This window comes from Myotis lucifugus, unplaced genomic scaffold, assembly GCF_000147115.1.
Source record: "Myotis lucifugus unplaced genomic scaffold, Myoluc2.0 scaffold_20, whole genome shotgun sequence".
Taxonomy (NCBI): domain Eukaryota; kingdom Metazoa; phylum Chordata; class Mammalia; order Chiroptera; family Vespertilionidae; genus Myotis; species Myotis lucifugus.
The window spans coordinates 9,018,886-9,042,580 of record NW_005871068.1 but is presented as its reverse complement, the minus strand read 5'-3'; the positions used below and the strand labels follow the sequence as shown (position 1 = coordinate 9,042,580).

The following is a 23,695-nucleotide window of genomic DNA, read 5'->3' as shown; positions in this document are numbered from 1 at the left end:
CATAAAAGACTCTCTTCTGAAAACTCTCATTTTGGAAACAATTTATAAAAATGTTCACAGTATATGCTTATTTCCCCTTTCTGATGCAAACTCTGGTTATCTTAAGCTTTGTATATTTTTTTAAAAATTATACTAAAATGCTTATAGTTTTTCATTCCTGTCAAAACAGATTTACCAGAGTTAGGTGAACTTAAAATATTACTGTATAAGTTAGAAAGTTGATTTGCTCTTTCCATCATGTTTGCTGCCTTTCACTACAGCAAAATTGTAAATGTAAACTTATTCCCTAGAAGAGGAGCAGGGCTGCAATTTTCAACTAATTGGGAGAAGCAGCCCTGAGTAGAGCACTGTCAGGCTGATTTGAGTCTTAAGATATGATGATGATTATTATGTCAAATGTAATCAAGAATGTGGGTCTGAACTGACTAAAGGGCTGGCTGTTTTTAATTCAGGTTCGTATACGAAATAGACCTCTGGCTCACCGGTAGTCACAGCTGGCTGTAAAGTAGAGCAATTTTTAAAATGTGATTCACTTCTCTATGGAGCTGTAGGGATCAGGGATTGGATACACAGGGGGGGAATATCCTAATTCTCTCCTTAAAAATTATATTTCTTTTCAGTATAACATCCTTCATCTTGAAATTTCCCTATAGCTCTGTATCAGTGGTTTTCAACCTTCTCAGATCCAATGTCATCCCTTTCTTTTCTTAGAGCAAATACTTTGTAACACCCACTGTACTATCATAAACCAAAATTTGTAGAAAATATACCCAACCCATAGACATTTTTTTAAAATTATGCCCTAAGTTTAATTTTAAAAAGAAATGAGAGTCATTTATAATAAAATCATATGTATTTCAGTATGAAATTATTTTGTCAGGGTCAAACTAGAACACAAGTGAAGTTTTTAAATGATTTCACTATGAATGTAATATCAACAAGTGCAGAGTGACACCAGTTTTTCCAAAGTGCTGAACAAATCTTGACAAAATTCTAAAAAACACAAAGTAAAAAATTTTCCTTGGATTTTCATGGCAGTTAGTTGCATTTCTGAGAAATTCAATGTGTATGAAATCTTGACAAAAGTATTTTGTCCATATGTAAAATTGAAGAAGGTTCTAGGTTCAAATGTTAATAAACAGTATTTCCCTCTATATGAGTGCCCAGTGGTACATTCAAATGTTCTGTGGGACTTGAGATAGTTCTTCATTGTGCTCAAAATCCACCATCTCCAGCTACCCCCCATGAAATGCTAATAGCACTCTTCAATCACTGTTAATTAATTAACCATCCTCCCTCAATTTCCAGAAAGGATATGTTGTGTGGTCCATAAAAGTGGCTAAAGTTTTTTTTTCTAGGCAAGAACTGACCTGTGGATTAATGAATAATATTCTCTGAGAACCATAGAGTTGCCATTTTCTCAAGGCTAAATGAAATGTGCAAAGATTTACCATCTGCTATATTGTCTAGCAGTCTTTTCAAATTCTGTGATTATCACTGCAGTTATAATCTATTTCCATCACCTTTATTGAGTGGCATGGTCTCTTCAAAAAGATGATGACATCCCTCCCGTGGCCATATTAATTGCCTTCAAACTAGAGGTTGACAAATGCAGTTAAATTCTATATAAACATCACAGGAGATAACATAACTCCTCAAGACATTTAAAATGATGAGTGCTACTTAGATGGAAACTGTAAGAGAAATATGAACCTACTTCTTGAAGAGATCAACCAGGTGATTTAGTAAAACAAACACAGATGCATATACAGAGATAAATAAAACCTATAGTATCTCTAGTTTTGAGGCAAAAAATAAATTTTTGCATTGAGAAATTTTAGACTGGAAGATAAGCAAAATGCATCAGTCTATTTGCATTTCATCAGGGTATTTGACAAGGCCTTTCATTATATTCTTGTGAATAAGTAGAAGAAATACTGGCTAAATGCAAGATAAACTGGATGGTTTAGAAACTATTTCATGCTTTTATACAAAGGATGTTGATGAATAGATCAGTGTCAAATACGGAAGGAAGATCCCTGGTGCTATATCACAAGGTTCTGTTCTCTTCCCTGCCACATTGGATGTTTTTGACAGAATATGAGTGGAGCTGCAGAGATGATGCCCATTCAAATTTGTGGGTAATACAAAGCAGGGGCAATATGAGTACATTGGGTGACAGAGCCAAATGGGTGCCTGGACAGGATAAATTATAAGGTCCTTTCAGTACATGATATCTCCGGACCATGATCAAACTTACAGGCAATCAGAAAATTTACCAAAGTAGTTGATTAATTTTGACAGAATGAATTTATTATGCCCTCTGTTTTAGCAATGCACCTAAAAATACATTGAATTAAAATTCTTTGCAGAAATACATTTTAAATTTTCAAAAGAAAGTAGGTTTTCATGTAAGAGTAGAAATTAAGTCATTGAATATTCAATGCAGCATATTGCCCAGTAAAATAGTCCACCATTTTATTTTAACTGCTAGTACAAAACTTGATGAAAGATGCAATCTCCAAATATTTAATATCTATGCTTCTACAAAGCAAAACACAATTCCTGTCACAGAGTTGCTTATGCTCATTTTTGAACACCTTAGTGGTAACTGAAGAATAGTCTATTATATAATCAATTTTCTATAACAAAAAATGATATCTAAAAATTATTTTGAGGATCAATTGAAATAATATATATGAAAATAATGTATAAACTTTAAAATTCTATAGAAATATAAATTACCCAGTAAACTCACATCAAGAAATAACTTTGATTTGTAAGTTTTTAAGAACAATGGACTGTGTCACAAGACAAGTCTAAATAAATTTTAAAAGATTGAAATCATATCAGGCATCTTCTCTGACCATAATGGTATGAAAGTAAACATCAATCAAAAGAAAAACACTGAAAAACACACATAGACGTGGAGGCTAAATAACATGTTACTAAATGATGAATGGGTTAATGATGAGATCAAGGAAAAAATCAAAAGATAAAATCACAGTCATTTCTCATAGCAATATTTTTCTGATATATCTCCTCAGACAAGAAAAATAAAAGAAAAAATAAATGAGTGGGGCTACATCAAACTAAAATGTTTTGGCACAGCAAATGAAATCGTCAACAAAAGGAAAAGACAACCCACTAAATGGGATAACATATTCATCAATGATACATCTGATAAGGATTAATATGCAAAATGTATAAAGGACTTTTACAACTCAACACCAAAACAATAAGCCATCTAATTGAAAAACGGGCAAAAGCCCTGAATAGACACTTCTCCAAAGAGGACATACAGGTGACCAATAGACATCATTAATCATCAGAGAGATGAAAATTAAAACCACAATGAGATATTACCTTACACCTGTCAATAGCTGTGATAAATAAATCACCAACCAACAAGTGCTGGTGAGGATGTGGAGAAAAAGAGAACCCTCATGCACTGTTGGTGGGAATGCAGATTAGGTCAGTTGCAGTGGAAAGCAGTATAGTGTTTCCTCAAAAAATTAAAAACGGAACTACCTCATGACCCATCAATTCCACTTCTGGAAATATGTCCAAAGAATCCCGAAACACTAATTCAAAAGAATATATGCATCTATATGCTCATCAGCAGTGCTATTTACAATAGCTAAGAACTGGACATAGCCCAAGTGCCCATCTGTAGATGAGAGGATTAAAAAAGCTGTGGTACAGTTACACAATGGCATACAACTTAGTTGTACAAAAGAAGGAAATCTTACCTTTAGCAACAGCATGAATAGACCTGGAGAATGTTATGCTAAGTGAAATAAGCCAGCCAGAGAAAGACAAGTACCATATGATGAACAAAGAAGAATGTAGAGAGAAGAACGACCCAATCTAGCTTATCAATGTTAGGAAATATACCTTTATAGATATTAACACTGCAAGTGATCAAAGCCACCTTAAGCGCTCACATTATACAAATCATTGAGAATTTATTTAGAGTGGAAATTATGTCTAACTATAAGCCTAACCCTAATCTGTTTTTATTTATCTGGAAGGTAGTATAACTGCATTTTTCTAAAGATTTTCTACAGTTCTATAAATATCCAGAATAGAAATTTGAGTCTCTGTATTTGAACCAAACCAAATATAATTAGTTACTCCCAATATTATTTTTATAAATTTCCCAAATAGTACCTTTAGGTATTGTATCAATAGAAAATATAAAGTGCACATCTTACATTAAAGAAGGGTAATCTCTTTGTTAACAATCCTAGTTAGGAGTAGATACATAGATATATAGATACATAGATATATAGATATACTTGAATACTTAACCTGTTCATAATATTTTGTACATTTCTTTTATCATCTCATTTTTCTGTGATATAGTATAAAAACACAAATCAAAGGAAATGAGTAATGCAAATAATAGATTTTTTTTTACTGCTGTCTCCTAATATTTTCTTTTCAGAAATGCCATAATGGTTTTAGGGAAAGTATATAATTATGGTTGTTTCTCCAATGATATAGTGTACAAATCTCGATTTTAAAAATATCCATAGAGTAAAAATATTAAAGTGATAGAGTATGTATTTTAAAATTTCTTACATGACTGATAATGCCTGTGCCCACTTACTATCTAAGTCCAGGTGATTCTTTTTTACTAAAAGATCTGTATCATTGAAGGAACTTTAAACAGATAGCTTCAAAGCTGTGGTTTATCTTTCGAAAACTAATCTATTTTTCGTGCAAGTGTGTTGCTTCTGCACATGTTAAAAAGTCATCCTGTGTTGTCTGGGGTGACGAAAGATGGGAATGAGTTTTCTGAGAACTAATCAGCAATACTTTGGGAACATTTAGGTCATGGTTTCCAATTAACTCTGGAGAGTTAGAGTAATTTAGTACCAGACCTCAAGAAGAGGGGATGAAAACCTCGTTAATTCCTAAGTCGGTTAACAGCAAACCAGCAAATTTGCGTTGAAAATGGATTTTTTTGTTTTGAAGCGAAGACCAGCTAGATCTGTCTGCGATAGTTAGTGTTGGAGAATGTCTTTGCATGTGTGCTTATTTGTGTATAGGTTTGTATGTGTTTTGAAGACCTTGCTTATGGTAAAGTAACAAATAGATAAATTCGTGCTCCAAAATGAAGAATATGATTCAGTGGCGTAACCTTCCTTGTACTTTTCTTTCTTTTACTACAATGAATATATCAGAAGGGAGTGGATACCGGTGTCTATTTTCAGAGGCAGGAAAACTTCTTTTCTAAAATTCAAGATTTAGATAGTAATCTCAATTCTGCCACTTACTGGTGTGCAACCTTGAGAAAGTCATTATGGTTCTCTCAGAATCAACCTTTTCAACAGCAAAATGAAACCAGTGATAACCTGTACCATATATCTAAAAGGTTTCTTATTTTTGTGAAAATCAGTTCAATTAGGCAGATGTTTAATAATCATCCCTTATTGTGTCTTAAGATAAAGCCCAGCTAGATTATCTCAATTTCTTTGATAGGAAAAGGCCAAAACATGTTTCAAAAGAGATTTATCACTTATTAGGCAATTTGATATTGAAGTTCATAATGTGATGCATGAATCCAGATGAATTAGAGCCCTAATCATATTGTAACTGTAGTTAAATGTTTACCTATCTGTCTCTTTTACCAGACTTAAATATATTCAATGCTGAAGTCCATGTCTCATTGACTTTTTTTTAATATATTTTATTGATTTTTTACAGAGAGGAAGGGAGAGAGTTAGAGAGTTAGAAACATCGATGAGAGAGAATCATCGATCAGCCGCCTCCTGCACATCTCCCACTGGGGATGTGCCCGCAACCCAGGTACATGCCCTTGACCGGAATCGAACCCGGGACCCCTCAGTCCGCAGGCCAACGCTCTATCCACTGAGCCAAACCGGTTTCGGCAATGTCTCATTGACTTTTATGTCACCATCACCAAGCTTAGATCCTGGCACGTAATACATATGGAAAAGAAGCATGGCTGGCTCAATAAATGAGATGTTGGTAAACACGTGGAAATAAGAATGAGGTTCAGATTTAAAGATAATTTGCATAGAGGTTGAATTCATTGGGAAGAAATGAAATATCCAACTGGAAGCATACAAAGAAAACCAGAAGCAGCTTGTAGGTAGGAAAAAAATGGGAATACCTTGTGAAATGATGAAAGAATAAGTCTGAATATGTTTTAAAACACTTAGAGCTATATGGCTGTTAGCTTTTAAAATTTATTTTCTGTGCTCTACCTTAGAGCCTGCATCTTTCACCCTAGGTCAATAGTTAAATTAAAAGGACAGAGGATATTTCTTACTTCACAGTTCTATAACAGAGGGGAAAAGAGAAACATCCCTTTCATCGCCACAACTCTTCTGTAGCCATATTTCTAGGTAGATGTTGCCCAAGACAGATAAAGCCGAGGCAGGAAAGTTGGAATAGGGAACAAAGGCCTCAAGCTCTACCCCTCCCCTTTGCTATCTTGGCTGAAACACCACAGAAAAGACTGTCACTGACCATCTGTTCCCCCGATTCCCCTCCCCAATTTACTGTAATTGGGAGGACCAAAAAGAAACTACTATCTGGAGAGGAAAGACAAGGACAAGCCACATAGGCAGTCACCCCATCAGCATCAAAAGCAGAGAACTACCCTATGCCCCCTTGCCTACATTTAATAAAAACCTTCCACCCAGACACTATTATTGGTGCATCTAGTTTTCCAAGTTACCGACTCTCACTTCTTGAGTGCATACTATCGCTTCAATAAATTTACTGTGCTTTGCTAAATCTTTCTGTCATGCTTTTGAATTACTTCCTATTCCATGACAAGGACCTAGACAGGGTTGAGGCCCCCCCTTTAGACTCCCTGAGTGCTACCCAGCATCAAAGCCACAGTCTTAGATTTGTTACCAGAAAAGGAACTAATGAGATGCTAGTCCAAGCATTATTGAAGGAGTTTGTTTAAGTTCTTCCTTCTAATTAGTACAAATTACTAATAGAATTGCTGGATCCTTTCTACAAACTGCTGTATAGCCATTGGTAATAAAATTTTAGCTGCCTCTTTCAAATACAATACAAAGTTATTTAACAGAAAATCAAAGTGTAACTTATTTACTAGAAAACCAGTACAGAGTCATACTTGCAGATAATTTGAACTTCAGATTAACACTGGTTCTATGAGTGCTATTTGACATTGCTAGAAAATTTTTGTTCTTAAGTCCAGGTGCTGCTAAGGTGCTCATTCATTCTGATCTATAATAAACAAAAAGGGGGGATATGATCATCCCCTAAAATTATCATAGGAAATGATAGTGGTTAAAATGCAAATAAACCAGGAAAGAAAGATTCAAAGCCTTCTATTTGGTTACTGGACAATACCAGGGCCCAGATGGAAGTGTATTATTTAGAAGAATGAATTATGTCAATTTCCCCATTTCTCACACAGAAACACCTGGAAAAATAGCCTTCTATATAAGATTGATCCTTATTTTCCTAAAAATATTGAATGTGTTTATTTCTATCTATATGTAACATATATATAAAATCCTGCAATGCAGTACACTGATAAAGTATTGTCCATCTAAGTAGCTAATAATGGAATATTATCTATACATGAAGTTTTTCAGCCTTACTTTGGAAAGTAGTAAATTTCCCTTTTCTCCTTTGCTTTTTATATATTAGGTTGATCATAAGAAATTGATGATAGTCAACTTAATATAAAATCTGGAATCTTAGAGATTTATTCAGAGACACTATGATATGCGTGTGTGTGCACACGCACGAGTGTCTATGTTTAGCGACAGATCCGAGTATTACTTATCTGATTGCCATGTTGATAATTAGTTCTTAAAAGGAAAATGGAGATGCTAAAGACACGTCTTCTGTGATTCTCCCCCCTTATATAGAGTTGTCTCTGGATGGGCACCTTCTTGGGCAGGTACAGGGTTGTAGTAAGCTTTATAGCTCCAACACTTTGCCCCTCCAGTAGATTTTTACTTCTAATTGGTAATAATGCAACCAGTGATGCAGTAACTCTTCAGACTCATTGCTGAGTGTGACAACCCTTCATCCTGTTCTCTTTTGAGACCATAATCTGTGCAAGTGGTTGTATATTTATCCACATACATATCTTAGGCAAGTGTATTTTCGAAAGCCTTAACAGTGTGACAATTCAGGTTCTTGAGAAGGTAGAGTCTTATAAAGTGATTAATATGCAGGAATTTCATTGGAGAGTGCTCCTAGAATTCACACTTGTGAGGGGGAAGAAGGAAAAGGAAGCAGATTAGGGCAAAAGGAGAAGCTGGGCTTCAATGAAGCTATAACTACAACATCCATTCTCCCTTCCTGTGGTCTGCCCTCCCCTACAGAATTGTCCTGAGTTGGAGCAAGGAGGCCAGGTTTTTATAGCCCATACATTAACCAGTCATTGGATACAAGCTACCTCCAGCAAATTTCCCAGAAATTGGTGCAAAACTTATTTAAGTCCTGAAAAGGGGCTGACAGCTCAGCACAGCGCCCACTGCACCAGTAGTTCAAGTTTGGTCTGCAGTGGCAGTGATTCTCCTGCTATAGACTATATCAGAATTACCTGGAAGGCTTGTTGAAGCACAGTTTGCTGGATGCCACACTCCGAGTTTCTGATTTAGTAGGTGTAGGGTAGAGCTTGAGAATTTACATTTCTAATAAGTTCTCAGATGATGCTCATGCTTCTGGTCTGTGGGCCACACTTGGGGAACCACTGTACCATACTGCCCATGTTCACATACTGAGGATGGTATATGATGCCTTTATGAAGGGATAGAAAAACATTTTGAAAGCACCATACCATTCCATACTCCATCCAATTCTTAGCTATTTTCACACATTATAAAGCTGAAATAGCTGAGAATTAAAATTTGTTATATAAATGGTACTTAACCAATACAATAGATTATATTTGTAAAGCATCATTACTATTTCTGATAGCTAGTCATTGTTACTTTTTAACATTCAGCCAAATTTTCTTCAGGGTCTATAATTTGATAACCTAGACAGGAATTTATGAAATAATCCATGTTTAAGACCTTTAGTTTTGTTCTCAGGCATTTTTAAAATGTCTTTATGATTCTCGTAATGTTTACATTTTTATCATAGAAGCCATTTCAAGCCACATGGTTACAGAAAATTAGAAAGTACAAGCTACATTCAGAGCTATTAAATGCACAAATATAGCATACATGTACCCTTGACTCGTTTCTAGTCTAGACTTGGCACAATGAAAATTTAGGAATTCAGTGTACACGGACTGACCTCAGGAAAAAGGATGGAGCCTTAAAATCCCCACGCAAGCAGGAAACAATCTTGCCTCTGATCGAAGAGGACTGTAAAGGGGCTCATTTGAAGAAATTTTCTGCTGTTGCTGCCACTGAATTTTTAAACATATTTTCCAAATTGGAAAATATTCAGCCTGATGTTGTCAGTCTTTTGGACCGTAAGGGTATTGTTTAGGAAAATGATGCCTTACTGCCCTGAAAGAGTTACTGTTCTTCCCTAAAGGCCTCATTTACAAAGCAGCAAACTCACTGGTAGGATTTGGCTGGAAATCTCATTGTCTCAGTAGAACCCTTTCATCTGATTTATGTGCATTACGTTTTACAAAGAACTCAAAGTTATTTACTGGTTACTTTCTCTGGAAGCAGAGGGTAAGTGGTGTTTCAGGTTTAAGGACAGAAGAGGTATGATGCATCGAGTGCAGCTCATCGTGAAGATGAAGCTGATAAAAATGCACGGTGTCTAATTCTCTAAGCTTCCCTCTGCCACGAGACTTTCCTACTGTCTTTTTATTTTGTGTGAAATTGAAGTATGTTCGAAAATATGTCAATATGTAACCCTGTATTTGTCTTCTGGAATGTGACACTTATTTCTATCCCAAATGTGGGGCTAGATATGGAGTAAGTCTTAGTGATTTCTAATGCATAAGCCAACCTAGAAATATTAGCTTGAACTGGATGAAATTGCTGCTTTGGTAGCCAGAAACACTCCCACATCAGCAGTTACACGTGCTGCAACCTGTACAATTGTAACATGAAGATTCTCGTTGCTGTAGCAATGGTTCTGAATTTTTGAATCATACCAAATTAAAAGATAAATAAACAACAGTTTGCATCTTTCTCCCTACATTGAGAGTGCGCCCGAAAACTGGAGAAGCAAGGACCAGCAGTCCAGGGAAGCCCTGGAACTACACGAGGTTTAACTGATTTCCCTAACCAGCACACTAAACTACCTTTCAGCTGTGCAGTATTCAAGTTTATTTAGGAGTTGATAAATAGCTTAGTGCAATGCTGCCTTTTTTCCAATAGCTACATCCCCATAAACCTATTCTACCCTCCACCAGTTAATGCAGACAGAAGATTTTTCTCCAGTGTGAGCACCGAAATGACACTGTAGAAGACTGTATGCTCAGCAAAAACTTCACCCATGATGAATAAACAGCTCTTCCGGGGGCTTTGCTGCCGCTGGCTCGGCAGGAGTTGTTTATTGCCTGGTTTGCACATCCCATGATAAAGTTGTTGCTGAAATAAATTGCAATTTTGCATAATTATTGACAATCACATCTTAACAAGCAGTGTGTATCATATTCAAGTGTTCAATTTTTTAAAATCCATTTTCAGTGTATGTTTAATCCCAGAAAGTGTTTGTGTAGTAATCGAAGGCAAATACAGCATTGAAATAGAATACTAATTCCCTCATTGCAGACAAAATTTACCTGAATCTTTTTTGTTGGGACTGTTACCACCTAAGGCAATTTTCCCTCCCAAGCTATTATTATGTAGATGTTTGCTGAGGGTGTGTGTGTGTGTGTGTGCCCACAATACTTTTGCATTATATATATTTTCAGGAAATGCGAATATTTTCTTTTTAGATTTTTTATTTTTGGTCAGGGAATTTGGTTTATTCCCTCTAAAAGACTAGAGGAAGTGAGATAATGGGATGTGGGCAGAGGAAACTAACATTTTTGAATAACTTTAATGTGTAACTAGATAACTTGTGAGGCTTTACAGACATTGTATTTCCATTCTCATCGCAGCCATATGTACTGCGGATGAGAAACATGGAAATCAGAGAGGTTAAGTAACCTTCCCTATCACACAGTTGGCAGGGGATATTGGGATTTAAACTCAGATCTGTCTGTTTTTCAGCTCTAACTTTTCCATTACACATAAATTTTTTCTTTTGGAAAATATTCTTAGTTATATGACAGGCAGGTAATGAAATATAAAGCCAACACAATAGTTAAAACTATTAGAACACCATAGTGTTACATAAAATAATATTCTGCACAAAGCTTTCTATGAAAGATGTTATTTTTCTACTTGTTAGTTTTTTGTTCTCCTTTTTTCCTCCAATCCCCTTCTCTTTTTTCATTCAGCATTCAACTTTCTATTCTAGTTTTACAAAATCTTGACTTTTCTCCTGGCCTATCCAATCCTGATTTCTGCCTCCGGTGACATCAAAGATAAGCATGGTATAGGGATTTTAGGGTTTCACATATAAAGATTAGCTTAAACTTTTATAGCATAATAACATAAACTTTCAAAAAAATGAAATAAACTCCCAAAATTGATTAGTAAAATCTAGAAAGTTAAAGAACATTTTTGAGAGTTCATATATGAACTTTCAAAATCCAAATATCCTATATAATAAAAGGCTAATATGCAAATTGAATGGCGGAACAACTGGTCGCTGTGACATGCACTGACCACCAGGGGGCAGACGTTCAATGCAGGAGCTGCCCCCTGGTGGTCAGTGCACTCCCACAGGGAGAGTGTTGCTCAGCCAGAAGCCGGGCTCACAGCTGGAAAGTGCCGCAGCAGTTGCGAGAGCTTCTCCCGCCTCGGCAGCAGCACTAAGGATGTCTAACTGCTGGCTTAGCCATCAGTTGGACATCCTCCAAGGGCTCCCAGACTGTGAGAGGGCACAGGCCAGGCTGAGGGACTCCCCCCATCCCTTAGTGCACAAATTTCGTGCACTGGGCCTCTAGTATGTATATACATACATATATGTATATACATATATGTATATATGTGTGTATATACAAATGTGTGTGTATATAGACACTATTCTAGCTGTTGTTGCTTTTAAGAGGAGCTTTAGCAACAACTCACCCAGTTAATATATACAGTTTAGTCCCTTTAGCCTTGCTCTTTTTATGGGGTTCTCTGGGTGCACCATTCAGATATTTGAGAATTGCATCTGAATATTTGTTCCTTTGCAGAGTGAATGAGCGAGAGGCTGCTTTGGAAGAAACTTATAGATTACTGCAACAGTTCCCCCTGGACCTGGAGAAGTTTCTTGCCTGGCTTACAGAAGCTGAAACCACTGCCAACGTCCTACAGGATGCCACCCATAAAGAAAAGCTCCTAGAAGATTCCAAGGGAGTAAGAGAGCTGATGAAACAATGGCAAGTAAGTTGAGCATTTCTACTTTAGCACTCTTGTGAATCCAAGCAAACCATTCTTAGCATTTGTCCTTGTAATTGATATGCGGGGGACAAAATATTTACATGGACTGATATATTTAAGCATTTGGGCAAGAAGGAAAGAGGCAGAGGGAGAAGGAAGAGTCATTTACTATTTCATTTAACAACCTGATCTTCAAAATAGTACATGTTTTCAACCAGAAAAAAACTTGCACATAAAACCAGAGCTTTGGTCAGGGAGAAACTTTCCTCAGAGAAAGAAATTAGGGGTTGGTTTATTAAATTGAAAAAGTTGCCACTTTGAGTGTTTATTTAATATTTTACAGGGAAAGCATCTGTATGAATTGTCTCTTTTATTTAGCATTGCTAACTTAATCAGTTTCCCTTCATTACTTTCAAATACATTTTGAAATGCTAATCTGGCATTTTGTAGCTTTCTTCCTAACATGATCTGTGAAAATAAAAAATGAGATGGCTAAATTTGTCATAGTTAATGATAATACAATTTTCAGACAATTGTTTTTCCTAGAAACAAAAAAATTGCCATAAAATTACATATCATAAACTGTGAAAGCAGAAGCAGAGGGTAGTTGTGTTTAATGATGTCTTGGTGAGAATCATATTTTGCAGCTCAAGTTTATTCGCGGTACCTGATATGATTTTCCTGAACTATGATGGAGTTTTGTTATGTATAGTTGAGTTTTCTGGCTTGACGTACAAACTTTACTATTATCGCAAATGCAATTTGGAGTGTTAGAATAATATGATCAATTTTTTGGACTAACTTCATTTGCTTCTTTGTTTCATATTTTTCAATCATGAAAAAAGAGAGCATGTACCCTAGGTTGAAAAATAATTTCAAAATCAAATCATAATAAGCAAGCGCTTTTCTCCTTCCCCTTTTGGTTGTTCCTTTTTTCTGTTTTGAGATGATACTTGATCTACTTTGCTGCTCTGGTGCATAGAGTGGATGGCAGTGGCAATTTATCACTTTGTGAAGTCTTCATTCTTACTTTATCATTCTTCTCAGACCCTGCTTGCCCCTCCACAGTGTGTGCTGAGTCGGTTTGATCATTTGGAGGCAGTTTGTTTAGAACAATACCTGACTTTATCTTTGCGGATATCTCCCATGACGTGAGAAAGTAAAAGCAATGCAAAGTTAGACTTTTTTTGGTCACTCTTAAATAAATGGTTATAAAATGTGATGCTGTAACTTATTTGACTTACGGCATTTCATAAATAAAAATTTCTCCTTGTAAATGCCCATAAAGCCACCCTAGAATTTTAATAAATACTATACAGATTCACATATTTTCGTTAGCTATAATAAAATGTAAAACTTTAAGTGGGATTTTTAGCAGATTACTTTAAAAATAAAAATATTCTGGTGACTCAAAATAATTTTATAACAGGAATTTAATAAAATGGCCCTTAAATTAGAGATTAAGTCTGATTGAGGGCAAAGATACATCCATCTATTGCCTATATATTTTATATTTATATCTGCAATACTATACATTGAAAGTTCATTTATAACTCCTAATCTTGAGAAACTGTAAGATTCTGTATCATTAAAGAAAAAAGTTGCCATGTTTCCTACCTATATTGGAAGAATGGAGAATAAAGTACATTTTGAGTTTAGAGTTGGAAATTAAGCTGAGGAAGCTTTCTTTGCTTATGCTATATTACTCATAAAAATGTATTTATTCATAAAAACCATATAAAACTACCTCAGAGTCCCTGAAAATCTTAAACATGCTGTTTCCTCTTACTATATAGTAGGACTAAGATTTCAACATTATTTTAAAACAGAAAATTTTCTCATTCCCTCTTAGTTAATATTGTGTTTTCTATTAATTCCAGTTGCCTGAGGTTGAAACTACTTAGGAAAGACTTTTATAGCCAGCTCTGATGTCACTTAGATGGCTCAATAATGGTCTTTTGATGAAATATTTAGAGGTATCATGGTAAAAACTCTAAAGTACTGAAACTCTTGATTATTGTTAATGGTACATGTCAACTGAGAGAAATGAATCAAGATACTAGAGTTTACAAGCAACAAATGGAAGTGCAATTGTGAAAGTAAGTAAAGCCACATATCATAGGAGATTACAAGCAATTTCAGTATTTCAGCTAAATGGAAGTATTTGCAAGTATTTGCTTTTTCCCTCTGAAGACGATTTTTAAATCTTGAACAAAAGACATTTTATATAATATCTGGAAAGAAAAAATGTGCAACCATTTGCCTTTTCACTTCATTTCAAGAAGCTGGTAGCGCCTAGCCAGTGTTGCTCAGTGGTTGAGTGTCGACCTATGAAACAGGAGGTCACAGTTCGATTCCCAGTCAGGTCATGTGCCCAGGGTGTGGGCTTGATCCCCAGTGTGGGGCATTTCAGGAGGCAGCCGATCGATGATTCTCTCTCATCATTGATGTTTCTATCTCTCTCTCCCTCTCCCTTCCTCTCTGAAACCAGTTTTAAAAAAAGAAGCTGGTAGTATTATTATGTTCATTGTTTGGTTCCTGCTGTACAGTAGTCCCCCTTTATCCAGTTTCAGTTACCTGTGGTCAGCCATGGTCCATAAATAGTGAATGTAAATTTTCAGAAATAAATAAATCATAATTTTTAAATTGTATGCCATTCTGAGAAGCATGATGAAATCTCACTCCAACCCCACCCCCCCACCAAGACCCCAAGATTATGAATCATTCCTTTGTCCAGCATCTCCATGCTGTAGATGCTCCCCATGCATTAGTCACTCAGTAGCCATCTAGGTGTCAGATAGACTGTCACAGTATCACAGTGCTTGTGTTCAAGTTACCCTTTTTTATTTAATACAGTGGGGCCTTGACTTACGAGTGTCCCGACTAACGAGTTTGTCAAGATACGAGCTGTCTCTCGGCCGATTTTTTGCTTTGAGTTGCGAGCTAAAATTCGGGTTATGAGCCAGCTTCAGATACCCCACCGCTAGTTGACGCAGCGAATGTCACAGTGAACGCCACAACATCAGCCCATCATCATGTGTCTCACTCATTCACTTTATGATTTGACATACGAGTAATTTGAGTTATGAGCTCCGTCACGGAACGAATTAAACTCATAAGTTAAGACCCCACTGTAATGGCTTCAAAGCGCAAGAGTGGTGATGCTGACAATTCTGATATGCAAAAGAAAAGTCATAAAGTGCTTCCTTTGAGTGAAAAGATGAGTACTGTATGATAAGATATTTTGAGACTACATTAACATACTTTCATTAGAGTGTATTATGTTAATTGTTCCATTTTATTATTAGTTATTGTTATTAATCTCTTACTGTGCCTAATTCATAAATTAAATTTTATCCTATGTGTATAGGAAAAAACGTGGTGTATATAGAGTTTGGTATATCCACAGTTTCAGGCATCTACTGTGGCCTTGGAACATATCCTCATGGATAACAGGGTACTACTATATAGCAAAAGTAGTTCTTACATATTAAAAAAGAAATTTCCAAATGCCTAGCCAGAGCAACAGCTTTCCCAATGTATCCAATATATGTTCACCCCAAAGCAGTGATGTTTTTACTTTATATGAATGCTACTGAATGGAGACAGGGGAGTAAAAATCTTCACAAAATATGTTTTTCTCTAATACTGTCCATCAGTTCTATATATGGAGACTCTAGCTCTTGCTAGACTACCTGATTCTCACTGTTGTTTGTCATCTACTTCATAGAATATTTAATCCTCCCAGCAATAATTATAATCCATGGGCTCTATAAGCATACATGTATTATGAAGCATATGTGATCTTAATGGAATTAACCTGATTCATTCCACCCTGAAAGCCTTTAAAATTTCTTTCTTATATTAGAAAAAAATGTTATTTACTTTGTTTACTAAAAGTAAGGACATAATAGTTGTCCTTGTACTTCTGGATAATGAGAATTTTCTTACAAGTATATTGTTATTTTTAAACTGGAATTTTAAAGCCAATATATTTTTGTAGAGTACCAAGCATATAGAGCCCTGAGATGTGATATTTTGAGATTTTTTTAATTGAAAATTTATCCTTAAAATGAAGAACTATATTCATAATTGAATCAGGTTCCTCCAGTGTCTAAAACATTTCTTGCTTTGGGCCTCAGAGAAATGATAAAGATGGTCATGGTTCCAAGTTCTAACATAAAACCATAGGTAACTAACTGAAAATGAGAAGACTCTGCATCTTTGCTAATATTTCACAAGAGTTTCACCAATCATAACTAGTTCTCTAAGCACCCCTAAGAGATAAATATAATACCAGCTTGTAAAGAGGGTATGTGAATGTGGTATGTGGTGGGAGAGATGGTCATAAAAATGTCATAATTAGGCTTAGTGGTTGAGTGTTGATCTATATGAATCAAGAGGTCATGATTCGCTTCCCGGTCTGGGCACATGCCCGTGTTGCAGGCTCCGTCTTCCCAGTGGGGGGTGTGCAGGAAGCAGCCGATCAATGACTCTCATCATTGTTACTATCTCTCTCTCCCTCTCCCTTCCTCCCTGAAATATATACTTTACAGTCATAATTAGGACCTTTTTCTCAACGAGAGATACTACTATGGAGCAATTAGTATTTGATATTCCTTCATCTGTGATCTGGTTCATGGCTCAGGCCCTCTCTCTCAACTCACTCCCCACTCTGATTTCATTTGTTTTACCCATGTCTCCTCCCAACCTTCTTCGTCATTATAAAAATTATCTTCTAGGAAACAAAGCATATCCAGAGATACAAGTTTGATAAATTTTGAATTGTATATCAGAGTACATTTGCAAATTGATTAAGATATCTTAGATTTCTAATACATTCTTGAAATTGAGGAAGTAGCTTCTTCAGTATTTCTTACAAAAATCTTGGCCCACTGGATAAAATTAAGGGAAGAAAGAAGAATGCGTCCTAGCCAGTTTGGCTCAGTGGATAGAGCATTGACCTGTGGACTGAAGGGTCCTGGGTGCAATTACGGTCAAGGACACATGCCCGTGTTGCAGGCTCGATCCCCAGTAGGGGTGTGCAGGAGGCAGCCGATCAATGATTCTCATCAATGTTTCTATCTCCCTTTCCCTTCCTCTTTGAAATCAATTTTAAAAATTATAAAAAGACAAATAGTGAAAACATTTAAAAGTTTAGAAAATAAAAGTCAGTGAAGAAAAAAGTTTTAGCATTAGCAAAGTTTTGATACAAAACTCATACCGTGGAAAAAGTAAAAGTATTTGGGTAATGTATCCAAGATCTTGAAAAACACTTTCCATAAGAACAGCTAGTTTAGTCTATTATATAAACATGGAAAATTCTATTTTCCCTTTTATTCTCACATAGCTACTGTAAAAAGTCCATACACATTCACAGAATTATACAGATCATAGTCAGATTGAAGAACCACGTGCTTGTCATCTTACTGTATTCCGTACTTTATTATGTTCCAGGTTTAGACCCTGAAAGTCCTGTAGATCACAGAGAGAATAAAAAATAAATAGTGAAAATAATTAAATGTTTAGAAAAGGGTCAGTGAGGGCAAATATTCAACTCTGGTGCTGTATCTCCTGTAGTAAATAAGCCTAAATACAGGGCATAAGATTCTATACATTTTTATCCAATGATCAAGAAAACAATCACTTCAATTTAATGCAATGAGTTTAGTCATTTGATTATAAGAGTTATAACATTCTGAACCATGTTACCATGATCTCTTTTATATGTAAACATATTAATTGAGTGTATTACAAACTTTAGAACCTACCTTTCTGGATATTGCCATTAGAGTTAGCTATTATCTGGAATGATTCAATAAGTTGAATAACTTTGTAATCAATTATTGGATCCTATGACTTTATATATACAGTACAAACCAAAAGAAGATACACATAGTTAAGAAGACACTGTGCATACTGAAAAGTCAATTTGATCACCTCTAATACAATTGTGTATTCCTTACAGAGCTTTGTGGGAATCTTATAAGATAACAAGAGGCCCAGTGCACAAATTTGTGTACAGGTGGGGTCCCTCTGCCTGGCCGGCAATCGGGGCCAATCAGGGTTGTCTCGCCCAGTCCTGATTGATTGAGCCAAAGGGGGCTGGCTGGCCATGGGGGGGCGGGGACCGCAGGCAATTGGCCAGCCATGGGAGGTTGGCTATGGAAGCACACTGACCACCAGGAGGGAGCTCCTGCGTTGATTGTGTGCTCCCTGGTGGTCAGTGTGTGTCATAGCTACTGGCCAGTCATCCGGTCGTAACCGTCGCTTAGGCTTCCTATATAATAAAAACCTAACATGCTAAGTGTCCAGTTGTCTGGTCATCCATTCAACCAATCAAAGCATAATATGCTAATGATATGCTAAATCCACTCAACCGCTCGCTATGACATGCACTAACCACCAGGGGGAAGACTGTCGACTGGCTGATCAGTTGCTATGACATGCACTGACCACCAGAGGGCAGATGCTCCACTGGTAGGTTAGCTTGCTGCTGGGGTCCAGCCAATTGGAACTGAGCAAGATGGGCCAGACACACCCTGAAACCCTCCCTCGGTCCCTCCCCAGCTGGCCAACCTCCTGTGTCCCTCCCAAGCCCCAATCATGCACCAGTGGGATCCCTCGGCCTGGCCTGTGCCCTCTAGCAATCCGGGACCCCTCAGGGGATGTCAGAGAGCCGGTTTTGGCCCAATTTCCGCAGTCCAGGCCAAGGGACCCCACTGATGCACAAGTTGGTGCACTGGGCCTCTAGTTTATATATAAAGATAAATATAAAAACACTTTGAAAAGCTGTCTTCAAATGAAAGATCTATATTATTAATGTACTGAATTTCCATTAGACAAAAGTCAAACTGAAGATATAAACCTAACATTGTACTCTTTAAAATCAATAGATCAGTTACATTAATTAATAATGACCCCAGCTGGTGTGTCTTGGTACTTGAGCTTCGACCTATGAACCGGGAGGTCAAGGTTCAATACCTAGTCAGTGCACATGCCAGGGTTCCTGGCTCAATCCCCAGTGTGGGGCATGCAGGAGGCAGTCGATCAATGATTCTCTCTTGTCCTTGATGTTTCTATCTCTCTCCCTTCCTCTCTGAAATCAATAAAAATATGTTTAAAAATAAAAAATGAGGATAATATCTAAAGTTTTTATTTTATTATAATTGAAAAAGCATTTTTACTTTCATTCTCTAATTTGATTCTCACTGAAAACCTCTGGTATTGGTATGATTATTTTCATTTGCAGTTGAGGAGGGTGAAATTAGAAAGGTTAAGTAATCTAGCTATTATTACTTCCTTGAAAATGAACTAATTTGAGTTTTATCACTCCAGATGAGGAGGGAAATAATTCAAAAGAAAAACCTATTAAATAAATTCTTAGTTTCCTGGGATTAATAACACCACACATTTATCTTATTATTTGACTAGGTAATAATAATAGCTCACTTAAAAGATTACTATGTGCCTGACAGTGAGCTAAGTGCTTTGCTTGCATGATACTGTATCATCCTATACTTTTTACAGATGGAAAAACTGAAGCTTTAAGAGATTGGATCACTTCTCCTATATATCTAAAATTATATAGGTTCTTTCAGGGTCACACAACAATATAAAGAGAGGAGTCAATATTTAAACCTGTTGAACCTTCTGACCTTCAACTAATCCTAGTATACTATCCATTACTCTAAACTGACTCAGTCTTCCAGGAAAAGACCCAAAATAATCCAAAGCAAGTTTAAAATCATTCATCTAATAATTTGTTAATAAATAGAGCATCCATCTTTTCTTTACATTTTTCAGTCTACTTTCTACATTTACCTCTCAACTAAAATACTTCTCTATGAAATCCCCATGATTTCCAAATTCAAATGCCTTATTGCCCTATAAATTTGTGCATAATTTGTTGTTGTTGCCCACCATAGTCTTCTGGAAAATTTCTCACCTTTTTACTTGCTGGGGTATTGTAGTCTATTAATTTTCTCTGACCTCTCTAACTACTCATTCTTTTTTCTTTACCTGAGGACCTATAATGAGCTCTCTTTTCTGTCTTCATTAATCTCATTCTCTTCATTCAATAGTCAATCAATAGTTACTAAGTGTCAGTTATCAGCTAGGTATTAGACTACAAGCAGTCTTTTGTCCATCACCTTTAATCCAATGATTTAGAGATTTAAAATATTTTTCCACTATCGATCCCACATTTCTTACTGTATGTGGAGCATCTCTTACTCAAATGTCTCACAGACATCATAAATTCAATATGATACAAATAGGCCATATCTTTTATACAAAGTCTTTATCTCTTGTCCTGCCATTCATCACACCACTGTCTTTTTAGTCAGAGATTTCAAACCAAATAGTCATTTCTACATCTCCTTATCACTTGCCTCACTTTCTAGTTCATTTTTAAGATCTATGGATTTTATGTTCCTCATCCTTTGTACTCATGCTTTTCTGTCCAATCCCCTTAACACTCTTCTAACTCATGTTCTTATTACCTTCCTCCACTCCTTTCTGCCAACTGTATTGCTCCAATCCAACCTGCAGATTATCATTTCAAACTAAGCGTCCTAAAGCATAATTTGATTATGACTTGAGTATATATTCCATGAGGGCAGAGATTTCATCTATTTATTCACATATATTCCCATTTCAAGACAGTGCCAAGCACATGATAGGTGCTCAATAAATATTTGTCAAATGAATGAAAAAATATAGGACTCCTCTGTTCAAACACCTTTTATGACTTCTCAAAGTCTTCAGAATATCCTACAAACTAGTCCTTCAGGATTGGTCCTCTATCTCAATTCCCAATCTTATTTCTTATTTTTCCTCCTCTTGCTCCTTCAACTTGTACTAAAATGCACAGCAAGCCAGCTTAGTGTCTTGTCTTTTTAAAATTACATTTATTGGGGTAACAATGGTTAATAGCATTATATAAATTTCAAGTGTACAGCTTTATAATCATCTGTATATTCCATTGTGTGCCAACCACCCAAAGTTTAGTCTACTTCTATCACCATATATTTGACCCCTTTACCCTATTCATCTTCTGCCACCCTCTTCACCTCTGGTAACCACCATACTGTTGTTCCTGTATGTGCTTCGTTGTCTGTGCCATTGTGACAACATAGATGGATCTTGATAGTATCATGTTAAGTGAAATTAGTCAGCCGGAAAAGGACAAGAACCATATGATTTCAATCATGTGGGGGATATAAAACAAAAAGAAATAAACTAACATATTTTTTAATCTTTTTATGCCCTTGTTCTTTCTCTTGGGATACCTTTTCCTCATCTCAGTTTACCCAGATACTATGTACTTTTCAAGGAAAGCCATATTCAAATCCTTTCTTATTCCCTAAGCACCCAAGCTGGAACACAACTTGTCTCTCTCTCAATTCCCATAGGTAATTACCTGCATTTTAAATTATGTTTAGTGCTTTCTGTATTGCATCAAAGAGGCTGGAGAGAATAATATTTAATAGTGTGGGAGTTGAAGCCTGACTGTTTAGGTCTACTTTGTGATTCTGATACTTACTGACAATGGACACATTGCTTAATTGCTCTCAGTATGCATAGCTGTAAATCAGGGTAATAATAGCATCTACTTCATCAGATTGTTGTGAGGGTCACTCAAATTATATATTTAAAGTGCATAAAAAATTAAACATTATTCCACACATAGTAAGCAATCAGTAAACATAGCTAGTGTTGTTATTATCAGGTGTGTGTGAGTGTGTGTGTATATATATGGATGAATAGATGATAGATAGAAAGATAGATAGATAGATAGATAGATAGATAGATAGATAGATGCTTTTGTATCGTTTGTTTCACTATAGACTCTTTAATGGCACAATTCTTATTTGATTTGAATAAGAAATGCATGGATTAATAAAAATATTCCCAAGACATTGGCTACCATGTTATTAGAACTCGTATTTTTTTTAAAAATAACTTACTGGGGTGACATTGGGTAATAAAATTATATAGGTTTCAAGTGTATAATTCCATAATACTTCATCTGTATATTGTATTTTGTGTTCACCACCTCAAGTCAAGTCTCCTTCCATCAACATTTATCCCCACTTTACCCTCGTTTACCTCCCCTCACCTCCCTTTCCCTCTGGTAATCACCATACTGTTGTCTATGTTTATGAGTTGTGGGTGATTTTTCCCTTGCTTAATCCTTTCATCTTTTTTACCCAGCATCCCTGCCCCACCATCTCCCCTATAGCAGTTGTCAGTCTGTTCTCTGTATCTATGCTTGTTTCTATTTTGTTAGTTTATTTCATTTATTAGATTCCACATATAAATGAAATCATGGTACTTGTCATTCTCTGACTGGCTTATTTCACTTAGCATAATACTTTCCAAGTCCATCCATGTTGTGGAAAAGGTAATATTTGCTTCTTTTTTACAGCCAAGTAGTATTTTATTGTGCAAATGTACTATAGCTTTTTTTATTCATTCATCTACTGATGGACACTTGGACTGCTTCCAAATCTTGGATATTGTAAATAAGGCTGCACTGACCATAGGACCGCATATATTCTTTCAAATCAGTGTTTTGGGTTTCCTCAGATAAATTCCCAGAAGAGGAATCACTGGGTCATAAGGCAGTTCCATTTTTAATTTTTGAGATAATTTCATACTGTTCTCCACAGTGGCTGCACCAAGTTGCATTCCCACACAGTGCACAAGGGTTCCCTTGCCTCCACCTCCTCACCAACACTTCTCATTTGTTGATTTGTTGATGATAGCCATTCTGACAGGTGTGAGGTGATATCTCATTGTGATTTTAATTTGCATTTCTCTGATGATTGGTGACTGTTGAGCATCTTTTTCTATATCTATTGACCATCCGTATGTCCTTTTTGGAGAAGTGTCTATTCAGATATTTTGCCCATTTTTAATTGGATTGTTTGGTTTTTTTCTTCTTAAGTTGTATACATTCTTTATAAATTTTGGATATTAACCCCTTTTCAGATGTATCGTTGATGAATAGGTTCTTCCATTCAGTGGGTTGTCTTTTCATTTTGTTGATGATTTCCTTTGCAGTGCAAATACTTTTCAATTTAATGTAGTCCAATTTGTCTATTTTTTCTTTTTTTTGCCTTGCCAAGGAGATATATCCTTACATTTAAGTTTTTAATCCATTTTGAGTTTATTCTTGTGTATGGTGTATGGTGGTTTAGTCTCATTTTTTGTACATATCTGTCCAATTTTCCAACACCATTTATTAAATAGACGGTCTT

General features: G+C 36.0%; 1 protein-coding gene across 1 annotated transcript in view; it reads left to right on the top strand.

Moving 5' to 3' along the window:
• Positions 1-23,695, top strand: part of DMD (dystrophin) — a 2,279,750-nt gene that overhangs the window by 1,722,388 nt on the left and 533,667 nt on the right. Inside the window, exon 55 of the mRNA XM_023751347.1 lies at positions 12,242-12,431. Coding sequence (XP_023607115.1) covers positions 12,242-12,431 — 190 coding nt within the window. The remainder of the gene's footprint in view (positions 1-12,241; positions 12,432-23,695) is intronic.